This window comes from Physeter macrocephalus, chromosome 15 (assembly GCF_002837175.3).
Source record: "Physeter macrocephalus isolate SW-GA chromosome 15, ASM283717v5, whole genome shotgun sequence".
In the NCBI taxonomy this organism is placed as follows: Eukaryota; Metazoa; Chordata; class Mammalia; order Artiodactyla; family Physeteridae; genus Physeter; species Physeter macrocephalus.
Window position 1 is genome coordinate 25,006,248 of NC_041228.1, and position 17,615 is coordinate 25,023,862.

Here is a 17,615-nt window from a genome sequence, read left to right on the forward strand (position 1 = left end):
TGGGAAAACTGGACAGCTACATGTAAAAGAATGAAATTAGAACACTCCCTAACACCATACACAAAAATAAACTCAAAATGGGTTAAAGACCTACATGAAAGGCCAGACACTATAAAACTCTTAGAGGAAAACATAGGAAGAACACTCTTTGACATAAATCACAGCAAGATCTTTTTTGATCCACCTCCTAGAGTAATGGAAATAAAAACAAAAATAAACAAATGGGACGCAGTGAAACTTCAAAGCTTTTGCACAGCAAAGGAAACCATAAACCAAACGAAAAGACAACCTTCAGAATGGGAGAAAATATTTGTAGATGAATCAATGGACAAAGGATTTATCTCCAAAATATATAAACAGCTCATGCAGCTCAATATTAAAAAAAAAATCAACCCAATCAGAAAATGGTTAGAAGACATAAATAGACATTTCTACAAAGGGGACATACAAATGGCCAAGAAGCACATGAAATGCTGCTCAACATCACTAGTTATTAGAGAAATGCAAATCAAAACTACAATGAGGTATCACTTCACACCAGTTAGAATGGGCATCATCAGAAAATCTACAAACAACAAATGCTGGAGAGGGTGTGAGAAAAGGGAACCCTCTTGCACTGTTGGTGGGAATGTAAATTGATACAGCCACTATGGAGAACAGTATGGAGGTTCCTTAAAAAACTAAAAATAGAACTATCATGTGACCCAGCCATCCCACTCCTGGGCATATACCCAGAGAAAACTGTAATTCAAAAAGACACATGTACCCCAATGTTCATTGCTTTGCTATTTACAATAGCCAGATCATGGAATCAACCTAAATGCCCATCGACAAATGAATGGATAAAGAAGATATGTATATATACATATATACAATTGAATATTACTCAGCCATAAAAAGGAATGAACTTGGGTCATTTGTAGAGACGTGTATGAATCTAGAGACTGTCATACAGAGTGAAGTAAGTCAGAAAGAGAAAAACAAATATCACATATTAGCGCATATATGTGTAACCCAGAAAAATGGTACAGATGAACCGGTTTGCAGGGCAGAAATAGAGACACAGATGTAGACAACGAACGTATGGACACCAAGGGGGGGAAGCGGCGGGGGTGGGGATTGTGGTGTGATTAATTGGGCGATTGGGATTGACATGTATACACTGATGTGTATAAAATGGATGACTAATAGAAACCTGCTGTATTAAAAAAAAAAAAACTCCTAAAAAAAAATATTTATATATATACTACAATAGACTGACTACCAAACAATCAAATAATGGATTCACAATGCATAATTGCCTGATTATTTTTTTAAAGGACATAGTATATTCCTATACATTTACTACTCTAAATCATATTATTAGAAAAGTTATTTTTAGACAAATACAATATATTCTAGGTTGCAAAATAAAAAGTAAGATAAACTTATGAAATCCATTCATTTCACTAAATCTTGCTTAATAGGATGTAACAGTGGTACAAATCTAAAAATATTTCATTTGTCTTTCTTAAATAGCATTAAATTATACACTTTATTTTGACTACTTATTTGCCATGTTTATAATCATATCGGAGATTTTATAATGAAATAAAGTTTCTAATTTTTAAATGTTTCTTTCAATTTGTTTTAACCAGGTTTTGAGTTTTATTTGTTTTAGTTTTGTTTTTTGAGGAACAATGTAGTTTAATCTTGTAATACTGGAAAAGACTGGTAGGTATGATAAAGTGATTATCTGAAAATTGGTGGACATTTCAACTGATAATTATTTTTCAAAGTGTACTGAATATAACTAGTTGCCAAAAAATGTGTTGGAAGATATATTCTAAAAGGGTGAAAATGCATGGTTAGTACTGAAGTATCCAAGTATATTGAGTGCTTTTTTGATAAAGTTGATAACAACCCTAGAGAAAAGAAAGTATTGTTTTCTTTAAAATACATTCATTCTTTCATTTATCAAATAAATATTTACTGAGTGTCTACCATATGCAAAACATCAACAAAAACAGAAACTGTCTGAACTCATGGAGCTTATAGACTCTTAAAGGAGACAGCCATCAAACAAGCAAACAACTGTGATTAGTGTTACAAAAGGCACAATAAATTGTGGCAATATAGTAAAACTAACCTGCATTATGAGGTCAGGGAAGGGCTTCCTGTGGACCAATTTAAGCTGAAAGCTGAAATATATATAGGAAAACCTTGGTGAAGGCAGGAAAAGAATGTCCTGGGCTGCAGTTTCATTATGGGAAGTGAGTAAGATGCTCAACTGTTCATGATTCCATGTAGTTTTTTTTTCCACAACTAAGATTTCTGATCCAGATTCAGACTGTGGTATACTCTTTTTTTTTTTTTTTTTTTTTTTTTTTTTTGTGGTACGCGGGCCTCTCACCGTTGTGGCCTCTCCCTTTGCGGAGCACAGGCTCCGGACGCGCAGGCTCAGCGGCCATGGCTCACGGGCCCAGCCACTCAGCGGCATGTGGGATCCTCCCGGACCGGGGCGCGAACCCGGTTCCCCTGCATCGGCAGGCGGACGCGCAACCACTGCGCCACCAGGGAAGCCCCAGACTGTGGTATACTCTTGAAGTGCAAGGAAGGAATACAAAATTTTATTTTATTATTAATATGTTATACATGTTAAAAGTAGCTTTGTGTTGAATACAGTTTATAAAATAATTGTATCTTTTTAAAAAATTGAAAACAATAGCAGCAACAGCCAAAAATCTAAATAAAAATTATATAAAAAATTTAATGGCCAAAAGAGATTTATCAAAAATCAAAATAAAACAACTATATGAAGCAGAGGTCAGATTTGAAGTATACTGTTATGATGAAATTCTAATGATCTGATTGAAGATAAATATAGTAATCATATAGTTTTCCATAGAAATGAGGAAAGCAAAAGAAAGATGACTCCAAAAACATGCTTGGTTAATGAAAAGGCCATTTATTTACTGAAGATAATCTGTAACATTTGAAAGAAATCTTACTTGCGAACAACAAGTATGTACTCATACTTTTTAAATGAAAATTGTCCATAGGAATAAGAGCTTATAACTTTGGTATTCTTAAATGGTGGGGCCTTAAATGATATTTAAGATATTAGAAAAGCGTAAGAAAATTGTATATAAAGCTGGTAAAAATTATAAATAATAAGTTAAATAGCAATCTAAAGTGTTATTTTCCTATACAGTGTTATTCTAATAAATATATTTTCACATATGTCTCTTAACCTTAGATTTCAGACTGAACTGAATTATGATGTTCTGGAAGTTCATGATGGGCCAAATCTTCTGTCACCCTTGCTTGGATCTTACAATGGCACACAGGTGCCCCAGTTTCTATTTAGTAGCAGTAATTTTATATACCTTCTATTTACAACAGACAATAGCCGTTCTAATAATGGTTTCAAGATTCATTATGAAAGTAAGTAATGCCAACATGTTTTTTGATCTCCTTATTCTGTTTTCCATACTTTTGGTATTACCATTGTATCATTAAGAGAACTAGGAGATTTATTAAAGAAAAGAAAATCAAAGCTTTCCTTGACCTGTGAGAATGCTAATAGGTTACAAGGTGTGTGTTTTAGTAAATTCTGTACTAGATTTTTTCCAACAATATCTATGTAATATCATTATGAAGGGAAATACTAAGGAAATGTCAGAAATAGCAAATAAAAAATCTTAAAAAATGAGTTCACATAATAGTTATTTGTGCTGAAAAGCCAACAATAGGCAGTAAATGGCAGTCTAAGATGTATATGAACATTGACAAATTCTTTTAGCATTTACTTCATAAATTCAATCATACTTTTATATTTTATTCAGACTCATTGCATACATTTCCATTAAAAATATTCAATTTTATTATTTTATATGAAGTATTGAAAATTATATTAACAGTGAAAAGTAAAATATATACTCATATATATGCAGCTATGGCTAACATAACTAGCCAATGGCTATACATTCAAACAGGCTGTAATTCACAGTGTTGGAATCAGTTTAGAATAATTTCACTTAAAATACTTTAGTTTTGTTTAAAAAGTCTAAAATATGTCTGATTTTTTTAAAAAAATTGATTCTGGTATATGCATAGAAATGAGTCTCTGTTTTGTTTATAAACATCTGACATATTTAAACAAATGTGGTTGTATTGTATATGATGCATGGTTGCATACATATATATAAACTCACATATGCACACATTTTCATCTAAAAATACATTGCCATATATCTTTTCATGAAAAACAGTTTTGGTGAATGTATCTAACAGTTCATTTAAGATTACTGCAAGATATCTTTATATCAGTTTCAGATAGATATTATATCATTTCTTTTTATGTTCAAGTCTCCTATGCCCCCTTCCCCCTCAGGAAAAAATTTCAGCATTTAAAATTTGTAACTTTATATTCCATGTAGGGTGTCTCTCTTCAGTAAATCTGGTTGGGCGCATGGGTTTTTTAAATCGTTAATATATATTTATAGCTATTTTCTTTTTAACCTTATCCACAATATTATTTAATTATATTAACTTCCCTTTATTTAGAGCTTTGTGGCATGGAAGTATATTTCCTAAACATTATTGTAAAATGCAATGAGAGAATTAACACATACTTGGGAATTCGAATGAATTTAAAGGACTTTAATAGAGATCTTTAACATTTATTAGTTAAAGCTGAGTCAGAGTAGTCATTTTTTAAAAATCTATTTCAAAATTAATTTTCACTAGCAATTAATTTGTATCAATATGCTAGAATGGGCAGACACCTTTTTCGTTTTGTCCATTGTTCTATCCTATGCCCGATATATCACATTCAGTCCCACTTCAACCAAGGTATGTGGTCGTAATCATGTTCTCAGACACAGGATTATTTTAAGGATTAAGTTAAACCATCATGCAAAGTGTTATTAAAAGTGTGGGGATTTTCAATAAACTGACCCAACAGATTTAGTTCAGATTCTTGCTAAAACTGAACTAAGTGGGCCAAGGACAGAGCCCAAGGGTCAAACCTAATCATAAGAAGGACTTGGAGGAGCCTAACAAGTTTAGCTAAGGCAGAATCTTTATTACAGATAGCATGTTTGTCACTTGTAGGCGCTTGGTGAAATAGTCCAAGTTATTATTGAGGGCTAGTGCCTAAATGGCAGAGTGGAGGCTAAGAAATGCTGAGGTTGATGAGAGGCACAACAGACGTTGATTTTGGTCAAATCTGGCCAGGAGGCAGTGATTTTCAATTTAAATCTGTTTACAAAAGATCATTTTCTTTCATTTTTATTCTAATTAGTCTTCTGGTTTACTTAGTAACATCCCAAACCCTTTCTTGCCAAGAAAACAAATAAAACACTTTCTGTTGACACTTTCTTAATAAGTTTCTCGAGCTGAAGGGAACCAAACTATCTTCTTTAAATGAATCATTCACATGCCTCAAAATCAGCAGAGTAAAACTTTAATTATTATACTACTTAAAACATTAAAAATGTATTTGGTGTTTGGTGAATTTCTATTTTTATTTTAATAGAATCCATTAAAAGAGAAAACTTGATTTCTCCAGTTGAACCAAAATTTTTTTTTTTTTTTTTTTGTGGTATGCGGGCCTCCCTCTGCTGCGGCCTCTCCCGTTGCGGAGCACAGGCTCCGGACGCGCAGGCTCAGCGGCCATGGCTCACAGGCCCAGCCGCTCCGCGGCATGTGGGATTCTCCCAGACCAGGGCGCGAACCCGGTTCCCCTGCATCGGCAGGCGGACGCGCAACCACTGCGCCACCAGGGAAGCCCTGAACCAAAATTTTATGGGAAGGATTTCTTGCAATGCTACCAGTGATTGCACTCTAGAATTTTATTTTATTCTCTGTCTTGGGCACTTTTACCACTTATGTCTTCCTCTCAAAACAGGAAGATTACAAAAACTGTACCAATAAGATAAGATTATTTATCATTTACAAAACACATTAAAATAATAAAAATAACACAGAATAGACTTTCCTTTTTTTGTTTTAGTACAATCCCCCAACCCCAAGGAGGTGTATTTTGTTGTATTTCTTGAAATACAGATGTAATCATGTTTCTTGGATATCTAAATATTACATAAAACAAGACAATGATAAATAGATGCAGAACAAATCCATAGACACAGATACCAATCTCTGAAGACATATTTAGAGCCTCCTAAAAGCAATCAAATGGAGTTTTAATGATAAAACTAATTTCATAGAATTATTTTAATGACCAAATGAGGCAAATTTTGCAAACATTTTAGAGTTGTACCTGGAATATAATAAGTTCAAACATTAATTATTGCTATTATTATTGTATATGTGTGTATATATAATTTATAATACAAAGTTTGATAGATAATTGTACATTTTCATCAAGTTTTTATATAACTAGTGGCTTGATTTTTTGGTCCTTGTGGGTAGGAAATGTCAAAAAATTTGTGAAATAAACTGCTAGTTTTTAAAATAAAGCTGTGGGCACATTAATTTATTTGTAAAAATTACCACTCACAATTGTTTGAAGGAATGAGAATCAATTTCAGCAATTTGACTCTCATTAAGCTTACTCTTTTTCATATTCCCTTTGTTTTCCAGGTGTTACAGTGAACACCTATTCTTGCTTGGATCCTGGCATACCTGTACATGGTCGTCGCTATGGTCATGATTTCTCCATCGGATCTACTGTTTCATTTAGTTGTGACCCAGGATACAGGCTGAGCCATGAAGAGCCCCTTCTATGTGAGAAAAACCACTGGTGGAGTCATTCACTTCCAACATGTGATGGTAAGAATTCATTCAATATGCAAAATAAACTGATTTATAACCAAAGAAATGAATATAATCTTGTAAAATGTGAGGCTGAACATAAATATAAATATTTTATATGTTTAAAAGAATATCTTGAAGTCTGCCAATTTTATGTTATCAAACCATTAATAAAGAAACAAAAGAATGAATATTGATAATCAGCCAAACTTACCCCATGCCTAAAGATGCTATATGTATTTTTAAAATGTGTTGAGGTAACCATTTTAGGTGCCCATTGTGTGCTTCGGGTCCTTGAAAAAATAACATTTAAAGTGTATGTTGGTGTCAGATGAATGCAATGAAGAGATAGAGCATTTACCTTCTGCCTGAAAGGCAACATGTACTAGTTCAAATTTTACCTAGCTACGCAGCACTGTGGCAATGTACCAGACTGCCCTGTGGTGGCAAGTTCCTGGCTATAGAAAATATTATACCAGTGTCCTTACCTCTTCTTTGTTTCTGTGGAGACTAAGTCAGCAATCCTTCATTTTTCAGAAAACGCATATGAAAATACAGTGAAAGAAGCTGCTTTCCTATGATTGGGAAGTGCTTGCACCCTTGCTTTATAAAAACACACACAATGTAAATCTATTCATTATTTAGTTCTGGGCTTTAATTTTTATTTATAACACTACTCCTAACTCTTATACTTTTGCCAAGTGGAAGATTACGTTTGTCATTTCATAATTAAATTTTCAAATACTGTCAGTGCCATCATTTTTCTGTAACAGCTTTAGGTCAGTTTGTTTTTTTTGCTTCTTTGTTTGTTTTTTAATTTATTTATTTAATTTATTTTTGGCTGTGTTGGGTCTTCATTGCTGCACATGGGCTTTCTCTAGTTGCTGTGAGCAGTGGCTACTCTTCGTTGAGGTGCACAGGCTTCTCATCATGGTGGCTTCTCTTGTTGCAGAGTATGGGCTCTAAGCGCAGGCTTCAGTAGTTGTGGCACATAGGCTCAGTAGTTGTGGCTTGCGGGCTCCAGAGCACAGGCTCAGTAGTTGTGGCGCACGGGCTTAGTTGCTCTGCAGCATGTGGGATCCTCCAGGACCAGGGCTCGAACCCATGTCACCTGCATTGGCAGGTGGATTCTTAACCACTGCACCACCAGGGAAGCCCGGTCAATTTGTTTTTATAACAAGGTTTAAAAGAATCATCAGCACTTCTTCCCTGTATTTGCTACAATACCATTTGTAATAGTCAGCATTCTTGTGGTTGTAAGTGACAGAAACCCAACTCTAAATGATTTTAAAAAATGAAAGCAGAATTTGTTGTTCAAAGTTTCAAACTTAGAAAAGGTATGGGTGGCATTCTTCTCATTGCTAATTATAATCATGAATTCAAACATTTTCAAGGATATCTCTATTTCCATCTTGGCTTTTCTCTCTCTATTGGCATCATTCTCTTTAACTGCAGCCAGGCTTTTTCCATATGGGAAATTGAAGGTGGAGAATACACTCTCATGAAGATGGAAACATGTAACCTCATATTTCCAGGATCAGAGGAGAATGAGAGTTCTTCCTTGCTGTTCTAATTGAAAATTCCCAGGAAAGGTCTCTGATCAGTCCATAATTATACTCGTAACTGTAGAAAAGGAGAAGCGCACTTTACGATTGGCTTTCTCCAGGTCATGTGTCCATCCATCCTTGTGGTTGGAGACAAATGATTCTGGTATAAAGGTACTATGTTTGTCAGGTCCTGGTGAAGCCACATGATTGGTATGAGTAAATTCACCAAAGTAAAAAGGTGTGGCGGCAATATTATCTGAAGAAGCAGGAGAATAAAAATAATGTCCAAGTATACCAGCATGCTTAAATATTATTAATAATAAAAGTGAGTGTATCTAGTTTTCCTAGGAGCAACATAGGCCCTCGTCATCTCTTGTCAATGCAACTGCAATCAACCTTAAATTCAATATCCAACTACTTAAATGTAACCTCCTTTCTTCACACTAAGGGTATTTCATGCTCTATCCCATGTCAAAAAATGCTTAATGGCTCTCTGTTTCCTAGGAATGAAAGTCCAAATTATTAATCATGGAATTCATGATTCTTAACCATGTGTCCTCCTCTTTTGTATCCCCATTTCATTAGCAGCATAACTGGAGAATTCATGATTCTTAACCATGTGTCCTCCTCTTTTGTGTTCCCATTTCATTAGCAGCATAACTGGACAAGGGCTAAGTTATATTCATTTTTTAAATGTCTGAGCTTTGTATAAAGCCTCTAAAATTAACTGAACTCAACTACTTATAACTAGTAAACTGATTTGATTAGGGCTTTCCTTCAGTTTAAACTTTTTCCCCAGAGGCAGCTAATCTAAACTTCCTGGGGTTAAAGGGAGGAGAAGTGAATAAACAGAATTGATTTTCCAGATCCAAGAGTATAACCTCTATTGGCCTAGTTGCTTGGATACTCAAGGTACAGCATGCCTCACTTTTATACACATTAGCTCTTATAGTTTCTTCATAGCCCATAGTTAATTGATCCACAAAGCACACTAGTCAGTGAGGGTTGGTGGTGATAATAATAATAATAGCTAACATTTAATAAGGGTTTACCATGGGTTTACTGCTATAGGTGCTTTAGGTATATTAACTTGTTTACTGCTATAGGTGCTTAGGTATATTAACTTGTTTTACCAAAATAAGTCTATGAGGTAAGTGCCATTATGATCACCACTTAACAGATGAGAATATTAAGGCAAACAGAGATTGAGTATGTTTCCCTGTGTCATCCCACTAGTTAATGGCAGAATCAGGATTGAAACTCAGGCAGCCTTGATCCAGATCCTGTGCACAAGTCTACTATTACACGGCCTCCTGCCCACATTCTCTGCAATAGTAAAGTACTAAGATTCTTTAAAATGAAGAGTACAATTGTAGATTTGTTATTCTTTCCTCAGTGATGCCACATGTTTAAGAATTTTGTATAAAAAATACATATAGCTGTTTAAATAGTTTATGGATATTCTGTACTCCTTGGAATATGTGACTGAAAAATAGGACTTTTTTTTAATCTAACATGTTATATGGACAAATACTTTTAATTCAATTCTATTTTTGTGTACTTAGGTTTCTGAGTAAAAAAATGATCTTACTAAATTTATCTTGTTTCATTATTGAAACCTTGAATCTTGAACCTCAAGTGAGAAATGATTCAGTTAGATTCTACATTATTTAGTAAATTTGATATATTATCTTTCACCATGCATTTCTTGAGGGGTCTCTATACTTTCCCTTTGATCTCTTAGGTCTTCTCTTCAGAAAGCAAGCAGAGTAATTATTTTATAAGTTAAGGCAGATCAGGGCACTCCCCTGCCCAGAATCTTCTAGCACTTAGCATCCCAAGAAGAACAAAATCCAAAAACTTTTGCATGACCTAACTGCCCCCAAGTAATCTGGGCCCTGACTGCCTCCCATGCCTCATCTCTCAAAAGTTTCTCCCTCATTCATGCCTCTGCACTCCAGCTACACAGGTCTCTGGCTTTTTTCAAATGTTGAGAACCCTTCCCGCACTCCTCCCATTCCATCCTTCCATGTTTTCCTTCTTCCTGAAATAGGATTCATATAGTCACATGTCCTCTCATGTTTTCCTTCTTCCTGAAATAGGATTCATATAGTCACATGTCCTTCTTCCTAAATTCACTCAGTCTCCACTTAAAAGTCATATCACTGACAACTCCCCATAAAAGAGTAATCCCTGTCATGCCACTTATATTTTCCATCATAGTATTTACCACTCTCTAACATTATGTATTTGTTGTCTGCTTTTTTTGTTTTGTTTTTGTTTTCAAAATGTAAGTTCTATATGGCAGGGACTTTGTTCACTGTTATGTCCTCAGTGCCAAGAATAGTTCAGTTCCTGTCACACAGTTGGTGCTCAATAAATCTGAGTTTAGTGAAAGAATGAGCAGACTATTCTTTCCAGTCTTTTGGGAATACTTACTTTATTTTGATTTTGCATTTTTATTTTCTGCCCTTTGCCTTCATCAATGTTTTTCCTTTCCACTAGAATGTCCTAGCCCTTTCCAACACTGTTTTTACCAAACTTCTAGTCAGTCTTTTTTTTTTTTGTTAATTTGTCTCCAACTTAATCTTTTTTATATATGTTTTTCTTCCAATTTTATTGAAATATAATTGACATATAGCACTGTATAAGTTTAACGTGTACAGCAATAATGAGTTGACTTACACACATCATGAAATGATTATCACAATAAGTTTAGTGAACATCCACCATCACATACAGATACAAAATTAAAGAAATAGAAACAAAGTTTTTCCTTGTGATGAGAGCTCTTAGGATTTACCCTCTTAACAACTCCCATGTATGACATACAACAGCACTCATTATGTTTATCATGTTGTACCTTACAACTCAGTGACTTGATTATACTTTCCTTGGATAAAGCATCTGGGCAAAATCTAAACTTTTCCTAGACCCTGTAGTTCTCTACTTGTTATGGGACTTTTTGCTACCTTATTGCCACCTATTGATTCACTAAATCAATATTTGTTAATTATACTGTGTAGGCACTAAATAAATATTGTGGAGCATGAACAAACATTAGGTGTTCTCCTTGAGCTAGTGGAGTAGATAGTAGTTATACTCATTTTCTTGTTTTCCTTATTATATTCTTGAGGTCAAGAAACATGTGTTGTTCTTTTTCCTATAACATACATTTTTGAAAGACATCTCCTAAACATAAGAGGTTAGATTTAAAACAGAACGAAACAGCATGTTTTACTAGCCACTTTGATTAGATCTCACTCTTTAATATCTCTCCAGTGTTTTTCATAGAACTGAGATTTGAATGGCTCTAGAGAAGGCCAGACAGGAAAAACCAGAATAGCATTCTGCTTTGGCCAACAAGTGTCAGGGGCAGCATATATATCAGAAGCCACACCAAGAGATGTTTTGTTTTCTGTGTACTGGGGACATAAAGTTTTTATGAGTACTACAGGTAAAGTTGAGGTCATATGCCAGGTATGATTCTACCCTTCAGGAACTAGGCATTGTTAATTAAGATAGCTACCCTATTTGATAAATAGATAGGTAGACCACATGTCCTGAATTACCTAAGACAAGCCCTGTTTTCACTGTTTCTCTTGGCACTCTAATTTTCCCCTCAAATTATCCCATTTTGTTTGATAAACAATATAGCCATCTTATTTGGGGGGAACTTTAGAACTAAAGAGATTATATGATTATCTGTGTCACCTAAGTGATTAATGGCAGAACCCAAAATTGAACTGAATGTACTTAAACTTTATCATTTCCCTTATTTCTTCCATATTATTGAAAGATTTGAGTACATAGACTAACATAGCAAGAGAGTACATGGATTGATAATTAGGGTCCAAGAATTCAAGTCTGCATGGTGCATAGAACTCAAGTAATAAATAGTCTCAGATAAGGGTAAACAGTTCAAAGTAAGGAGACCTAGAAATAAGAAAAGAAAAGATTTGAGGTTAAAAACAAACAAAAAATCATAATGGGATTTGTAATAGGTAGCTATTTCCTTGCTGCATTGCAATACTCAAAGTGGTTTGATTGATAATGGTCTAGAAACAATCTGTTCTAGTTATAGACAACTTAGCAATTGCCAAGTATGTATCTCTACCAAGTGCAAGGTGTAATTTTCTGAGTTTGGGCAATTACATTCAAGGGCTTGGCTTTTGAGGACACTTCACTATTTTAAAACTCTGATTCTTATCATGTGACCGGGTAGTGACCGTATGTGGAAAAACTCAAGGAGAAAAAGAAGCTAATAGCCAAGATTATGGTGGAGACATATACAATATGTCTAATTACTCTCAGCTTATATTTTGGGCTACTGTTGTGACTTTTTTGTGCTATGATCTTTGTCCTTTTAGATGCTTTTCTTTGCCAGCTGTTTGCTCTAACATAAAGTAACTGTTTATTCATGTTTATTTTGTTGCTCCCTAAATTCTCTGCAGTGTTTCAAGGATTCATTTGATATATACTTTGTCTATCTTCCATTCACAAGAACGTATAAACCTATTGTGTCTGTTACAGAAGTGTTTGTATCCCTAAAGACATATGGCATCAGCTAGCAAGGTTATTGGGATAAATTGGAATTCCTTCAGAAGAGGGGATATAAAGGATAAGACAGGAGATCCATGGCATCCTTTTTCGATATTCTTATTCTAATGAAGTTTACTATACGAAGGGTCATATGTTCTGTTGAACTGACTTAATTATCAGCATTTCTTTAAAAAATATTCTTGAAAAATTTTTCTTAATAGTTTCTATACCACTATGTATTTTACAATGTGTTTGAGTTCCATTTTCTACCTGAAAAATAAATCTCATTTATAAAACTTCTTTTTTTATTCATCTTAATATTTAGGCCTCTCATGATTGATTCTAATAGGTTCTTTGATTTCCTCTTACACTTCTTGGCATTAACAGGAAGGGACCTTTTGAGAGAAGCAAGCATCATCAGATTGAGAGAATATGAAGTAATAAATTAACCAATTAAGAGAGTAAGACAACTCACGCTTGCATTAGCATCTATCGCTGTGCATTATATCAATGCACATGTAGCTACATTTTTGTGATTGTTCAAAAAGCCAATAATATAAAGCAAATACTATTCTAAATGTTTGCAATGTAAAATGATCTCATTTAGAAAGATAAAGGATTTCATTAGGTTGATGAAAATGCTGCTGCTGCTGCTGATGGCAGATTGTTTTAATCACACAGAAAGCCATTGACAAATGAGAATCCATAAAATATAAATCAATTAAAGATAAGAACATAGACAAGTATATTGACACATTTAGCTTTGAGGTGCTTAAAGAGAGAGTGATTTGAAGATGAAAGTATTAAATGAATCTGAGTAAATGAATGATACCTTTGAATAATGTTTATATAGATTGATCATTTGAGGTAGAATGCCAAAAAGTCAAACATGTGAAGGACATCATAGTTCACTACAGTATTTTTTTGTAGAAAGAATAACTTGTAATGTGGAAAAAAAAAAATCAGCCCTTGATTTGAGTCAACTTAAGGTCATGGACTCTGGAACTAGACTGCTTGAGTTCTCTCTGTGCCTGCTTTCTCATCTGTAAACTGTGAATAATTATAGTACTTTTCTCATAGGGTTGTTATGGGGTTAACTGAGTTAATAAAAATCAAAGTCTTCAGAGCAGTACCAGTCACATTGCAAGTTCAATATGAGTGGTCTTGTTTTTTGCTAAAAACGAGTGAGTAGTCGCAATTTTATCCTAAGTTTTATTACATACAAAGTAAAGTACAAGTATTTTCATATTTTCAGTTTCATCTTTCAAAAAAAAAATAAAAAAGTAGAGAAAGAGACTTAATTACATTCTTTCCCATTATTTGCTGTGAAATTGTCAGTTGAGTCAGTTCCTTTCAAGGCCTTTATCCAATACTAATATTCTCAAATAACAGAAACTTCTACTGTGTCATAAAAAGGCACTCTATATTTTGTCATCTGATTATAATCTAAGTAACAATATAAATTTTCATTAATAATATATGAGTTACTGACCATTTCTCCTAAACATTTTAATGTGTTATGGTTACTGAACTTTATCCATTTATCTGCAGAATGTTCATTTAACGCCCACCTTTAACACATATGGTAGGTGCAGCTTGCAGACAGCAAATTTCTAAGAAATTATCTAAGTACAGAAAGAAGGATATTGTAAAAGTAGCTTTATTTGAAAGAATGTTGATGAATAAAAGAGCTTTCCCTCTACAACTGGTACACCCACCAAATACACACACATGCATGCACAGGAGCACATGTCTGATGTACGTTCTAAAAGTTCACATTTCTCTTTTTTGTTATTTTTTGTGTTTAATTTAATTAAATAATTCAACTCTCTTAATTTTAATGCTTCTGTTCACTGATTTTTACTCTTGCTATATGAAACATACTCCTTTCAAATAGAGATTGTAGGTTTTAATCCAGTAGAGCATTTTCACTCATTACATTTCACTCAACAAATTCATAGCATGTTGTATTGTTTTTTTGTCGGACTCTCACAATGGAGAATAAAATGAAATATAGTGTATTAGGAACAAATTATTGTATGTAAAAATAATCTAATGAAATAATAAACAGTTCTCTGTCAAGAAGCAGAAGGAGGGCTTCCCTGGTGGCACAGTGGTTGAGAGTTCTCCTGCCGATGCAGGGGACACAGGTTCGTGCCCCGGTCCGGGGAGATCCCACATGCTGCAGAGCGTCTTGTTCATTTAACGCCCACCTTTAACACATATGGTAGGTGCAGCTTGCAGACAGCAAATTTCTAAGAAATTATCTAAGTACAGAAAGAAGGATATTGTAAAAGTAGCTTTATTTGAAAGAATGTTGATGAATAAAAGAGCTTTCCCTCTACAACTGGTACACCCACCAAATACACACACATGCATGCACAGGAGCACATGTCTGATGTACGTTCTAAAAGTTCACATTTCTCTTTTTTGTTATTTTTTGTGTTTAATTTAATTAAATAATTCAACTCTCTTAATTTTAATGCTTCTGTTCACTGATTTTTACTCTTGCTATATGAAACATACTCCTTTCAAATAGAGATTGTAGGTTTTAATCCAGTAGAGCATTTTCACTCATTACATTTCACTCAACAAATTCATAGCATGTTGTATTGTTTTTTTGTCGGACTCTCACAATGGAGAATAAAATGAAATATAGTGTATTAGGAACAAATTATTGTATGTAAAAATAATCTAATGAAATAATAAACAGTTCTCTGTCAAGAAGCAGAAGGAGGGCTTCCCTGGTGGCACAGTGGTTGAGAGTTCTCCTGCCGATGCAGGGGACACAGGTTCGTGCCCCGGTCCGGGGAGATCCCACATGCTGCAGAGTGGCTAGGCCCGTGTGCCATGGCTGCTGAGCCTGCGCGTCTGGAGCCTGTGCTCCGTAAACCGGAGAGACCAAAACAGTGTGAGGCCCGCGTACCGCAAAAAAAAAAAAAAAAGAAGCAGAATGAATCACAAGGAAAATTTAAAAAAGGTCAACTTAGCACCACCATTATCAGCAAGGTACAATGGAAATGATATACCTAGCCCTTAACTTGATCACAAAAGCACAATGAGGCTTTTTTTTTTAATTGAACGAAAATTGAAAGTTTCAATAAGAATAATCACCAATAAAGGTCTGTGCAGGCTCTAAACAGGCTCTAGGTCTGGAGCCTAGGCTTCCAGACCATGAATATTATTGTAAATGTCTTAATAATAAATGAAATTGGAAGCATAGGCTTATCTTGGTCTCAAGAAGGTGGCCTATAAGACAACTCCAAGTGAGGTACTAGTCAAGACCTTCTTTTATTCCTTGGTGAAGTAAAAGAAGTAGCAAAGGGAAGAGTGTTTTGTTTTTTGGGTTTTTTCTTTTTTTTTAATTTATTTTTGGATGTGTTGGGTCTTCGTTGCTGTGCGTGGGCTTTCTCTAGTTGCAGTGAGCGGAGGCTACTCTTCGTTGTGGTGCACAGGCTTCTGACCGGGTGGCTTCTTTTGTTGCAGAGCACAGGCTCTAGGCACAGGGGCTTCAGTAGTTGTGGCACATGGGCTCAGTAGTTGTGGCTCGCGGGCTCTAGAGCACAGGCTCAGTAGTTGTGATGCATGGGCTTAGTTGCTCCACGGCATGTGGGATCTTCCCAGACCAGGGATCAAACCCGTGTCCCCTGCATTGGCAGGTGGATTCTTAACCACTGCGCCACCAGGCAAGCCCCAAGAGTGATTTTTAATTGCGTGTATATTTATGTAAATCTAAGCCTGCTTAAATACTTCTAGGAACTGCAGATTTACTATTTCTAGTCAGGTCAGTGTAGAACAGCAGCCGGATTGCCTCAACTCTTTCTTCTCAGCGTTGCTACTTGGAAGAAATCATGGAGGACAATAAAGCCAAAACTCACTTTTCTGGTATCCCAGGGAAGTTGAGCAAGGATCAGAGCAGATAGGGCTGTATGTTGCATTCACAGTTCTTACTGCCCTTACCCATGTTGCCCATGTCTAAGAGAGTAGACATCTCCAAGTGGAATAGAATAAGGAGTCAACTTTTCTCTGCTTCCACGAGAATGTACATTCTTACCTGACTCTATCTTTGTTTCCTTTAATTTTTAATACTGGTAAAATTATCTGGCATATCATAACCACTGATGGTAGAAGGCATTGTAAACCGTCATTTATTCTAGAGTAAATGAACATTGAATCAAATTTCAATTTCTTTGACCTCAGTTCATAAACATTTATTTATTTTTATTATCTTGGAGTATTTACTTAAAAATCAATATCCTCTCAGAAACCCCTTTTTGTTCATGATATTTCCCAGAGAAATGTACAAGTGCAGAAGCAGGCTTCAAAATTTCAGTTTACTTCACTGTTTTAAAAAGAATTCTATGAAGAATGACATATATCCCTTTAAGAATCTAAAATAAATAATTTTGTATAATTAACAATTTGTTTTTTTAAAGCTTAGTAAAAGAGGGACTGCTAAAGAATTAATTACTCATGTTTAATTTACAACCAATTTATGCAAATGTTGCTTATAATTAGAAATGTGTAAGATAAGTATGTACTTCAAATGGAAATGTGGAAAGTTGAGCTAAATTCTCCTGGGGCCAGTATTAATTCTCAGATACTATTACATATCTTTTTCTTCTCTAGTGCTGCTGCAAAGGACGAAATGATTTCCTAGTATTGGAAGAGGTCTTTACACATTGCTGTTATTACCAGGAAGTAACTTAAGCAAAAATAATCAGACTCATTCTATTTTAAGAGAGGTTTGTTCAGCCTCTGCCTCTC

At 34.8% G+C, this 17,615-nt stretch overlaps 1 protein-coding gene across 3 annotated transcripts in view; it reads left to right on the forward strand.

The window, feature by feature from the left end:
* Window positions 1-17,615, forward strand: part of CSMD3 (CUB and Sushi multiple domains 3) — a 1,193,315-nt gene that overhangs the window by 778,368 nt on the left and 397,332 nt on the right. For all 3 annotated transcript variants that reach the window (XM_024129404.1, XM_024129405.1, XM_028500327.1), the window contains 2 exons: window positions 3,239-3,426; window positions 6,589-6,777. In XM_024129404.1, coding sequence (XP_023985172.1) covers window positions 3,239-3,426; window positions 6,589-6,777 — 377 coding nt within the window. The remainder of the gene's footprint in view (window positions 1-3,238; window positions 3,427-6,588; window positions 6,778-17,615) is intronic.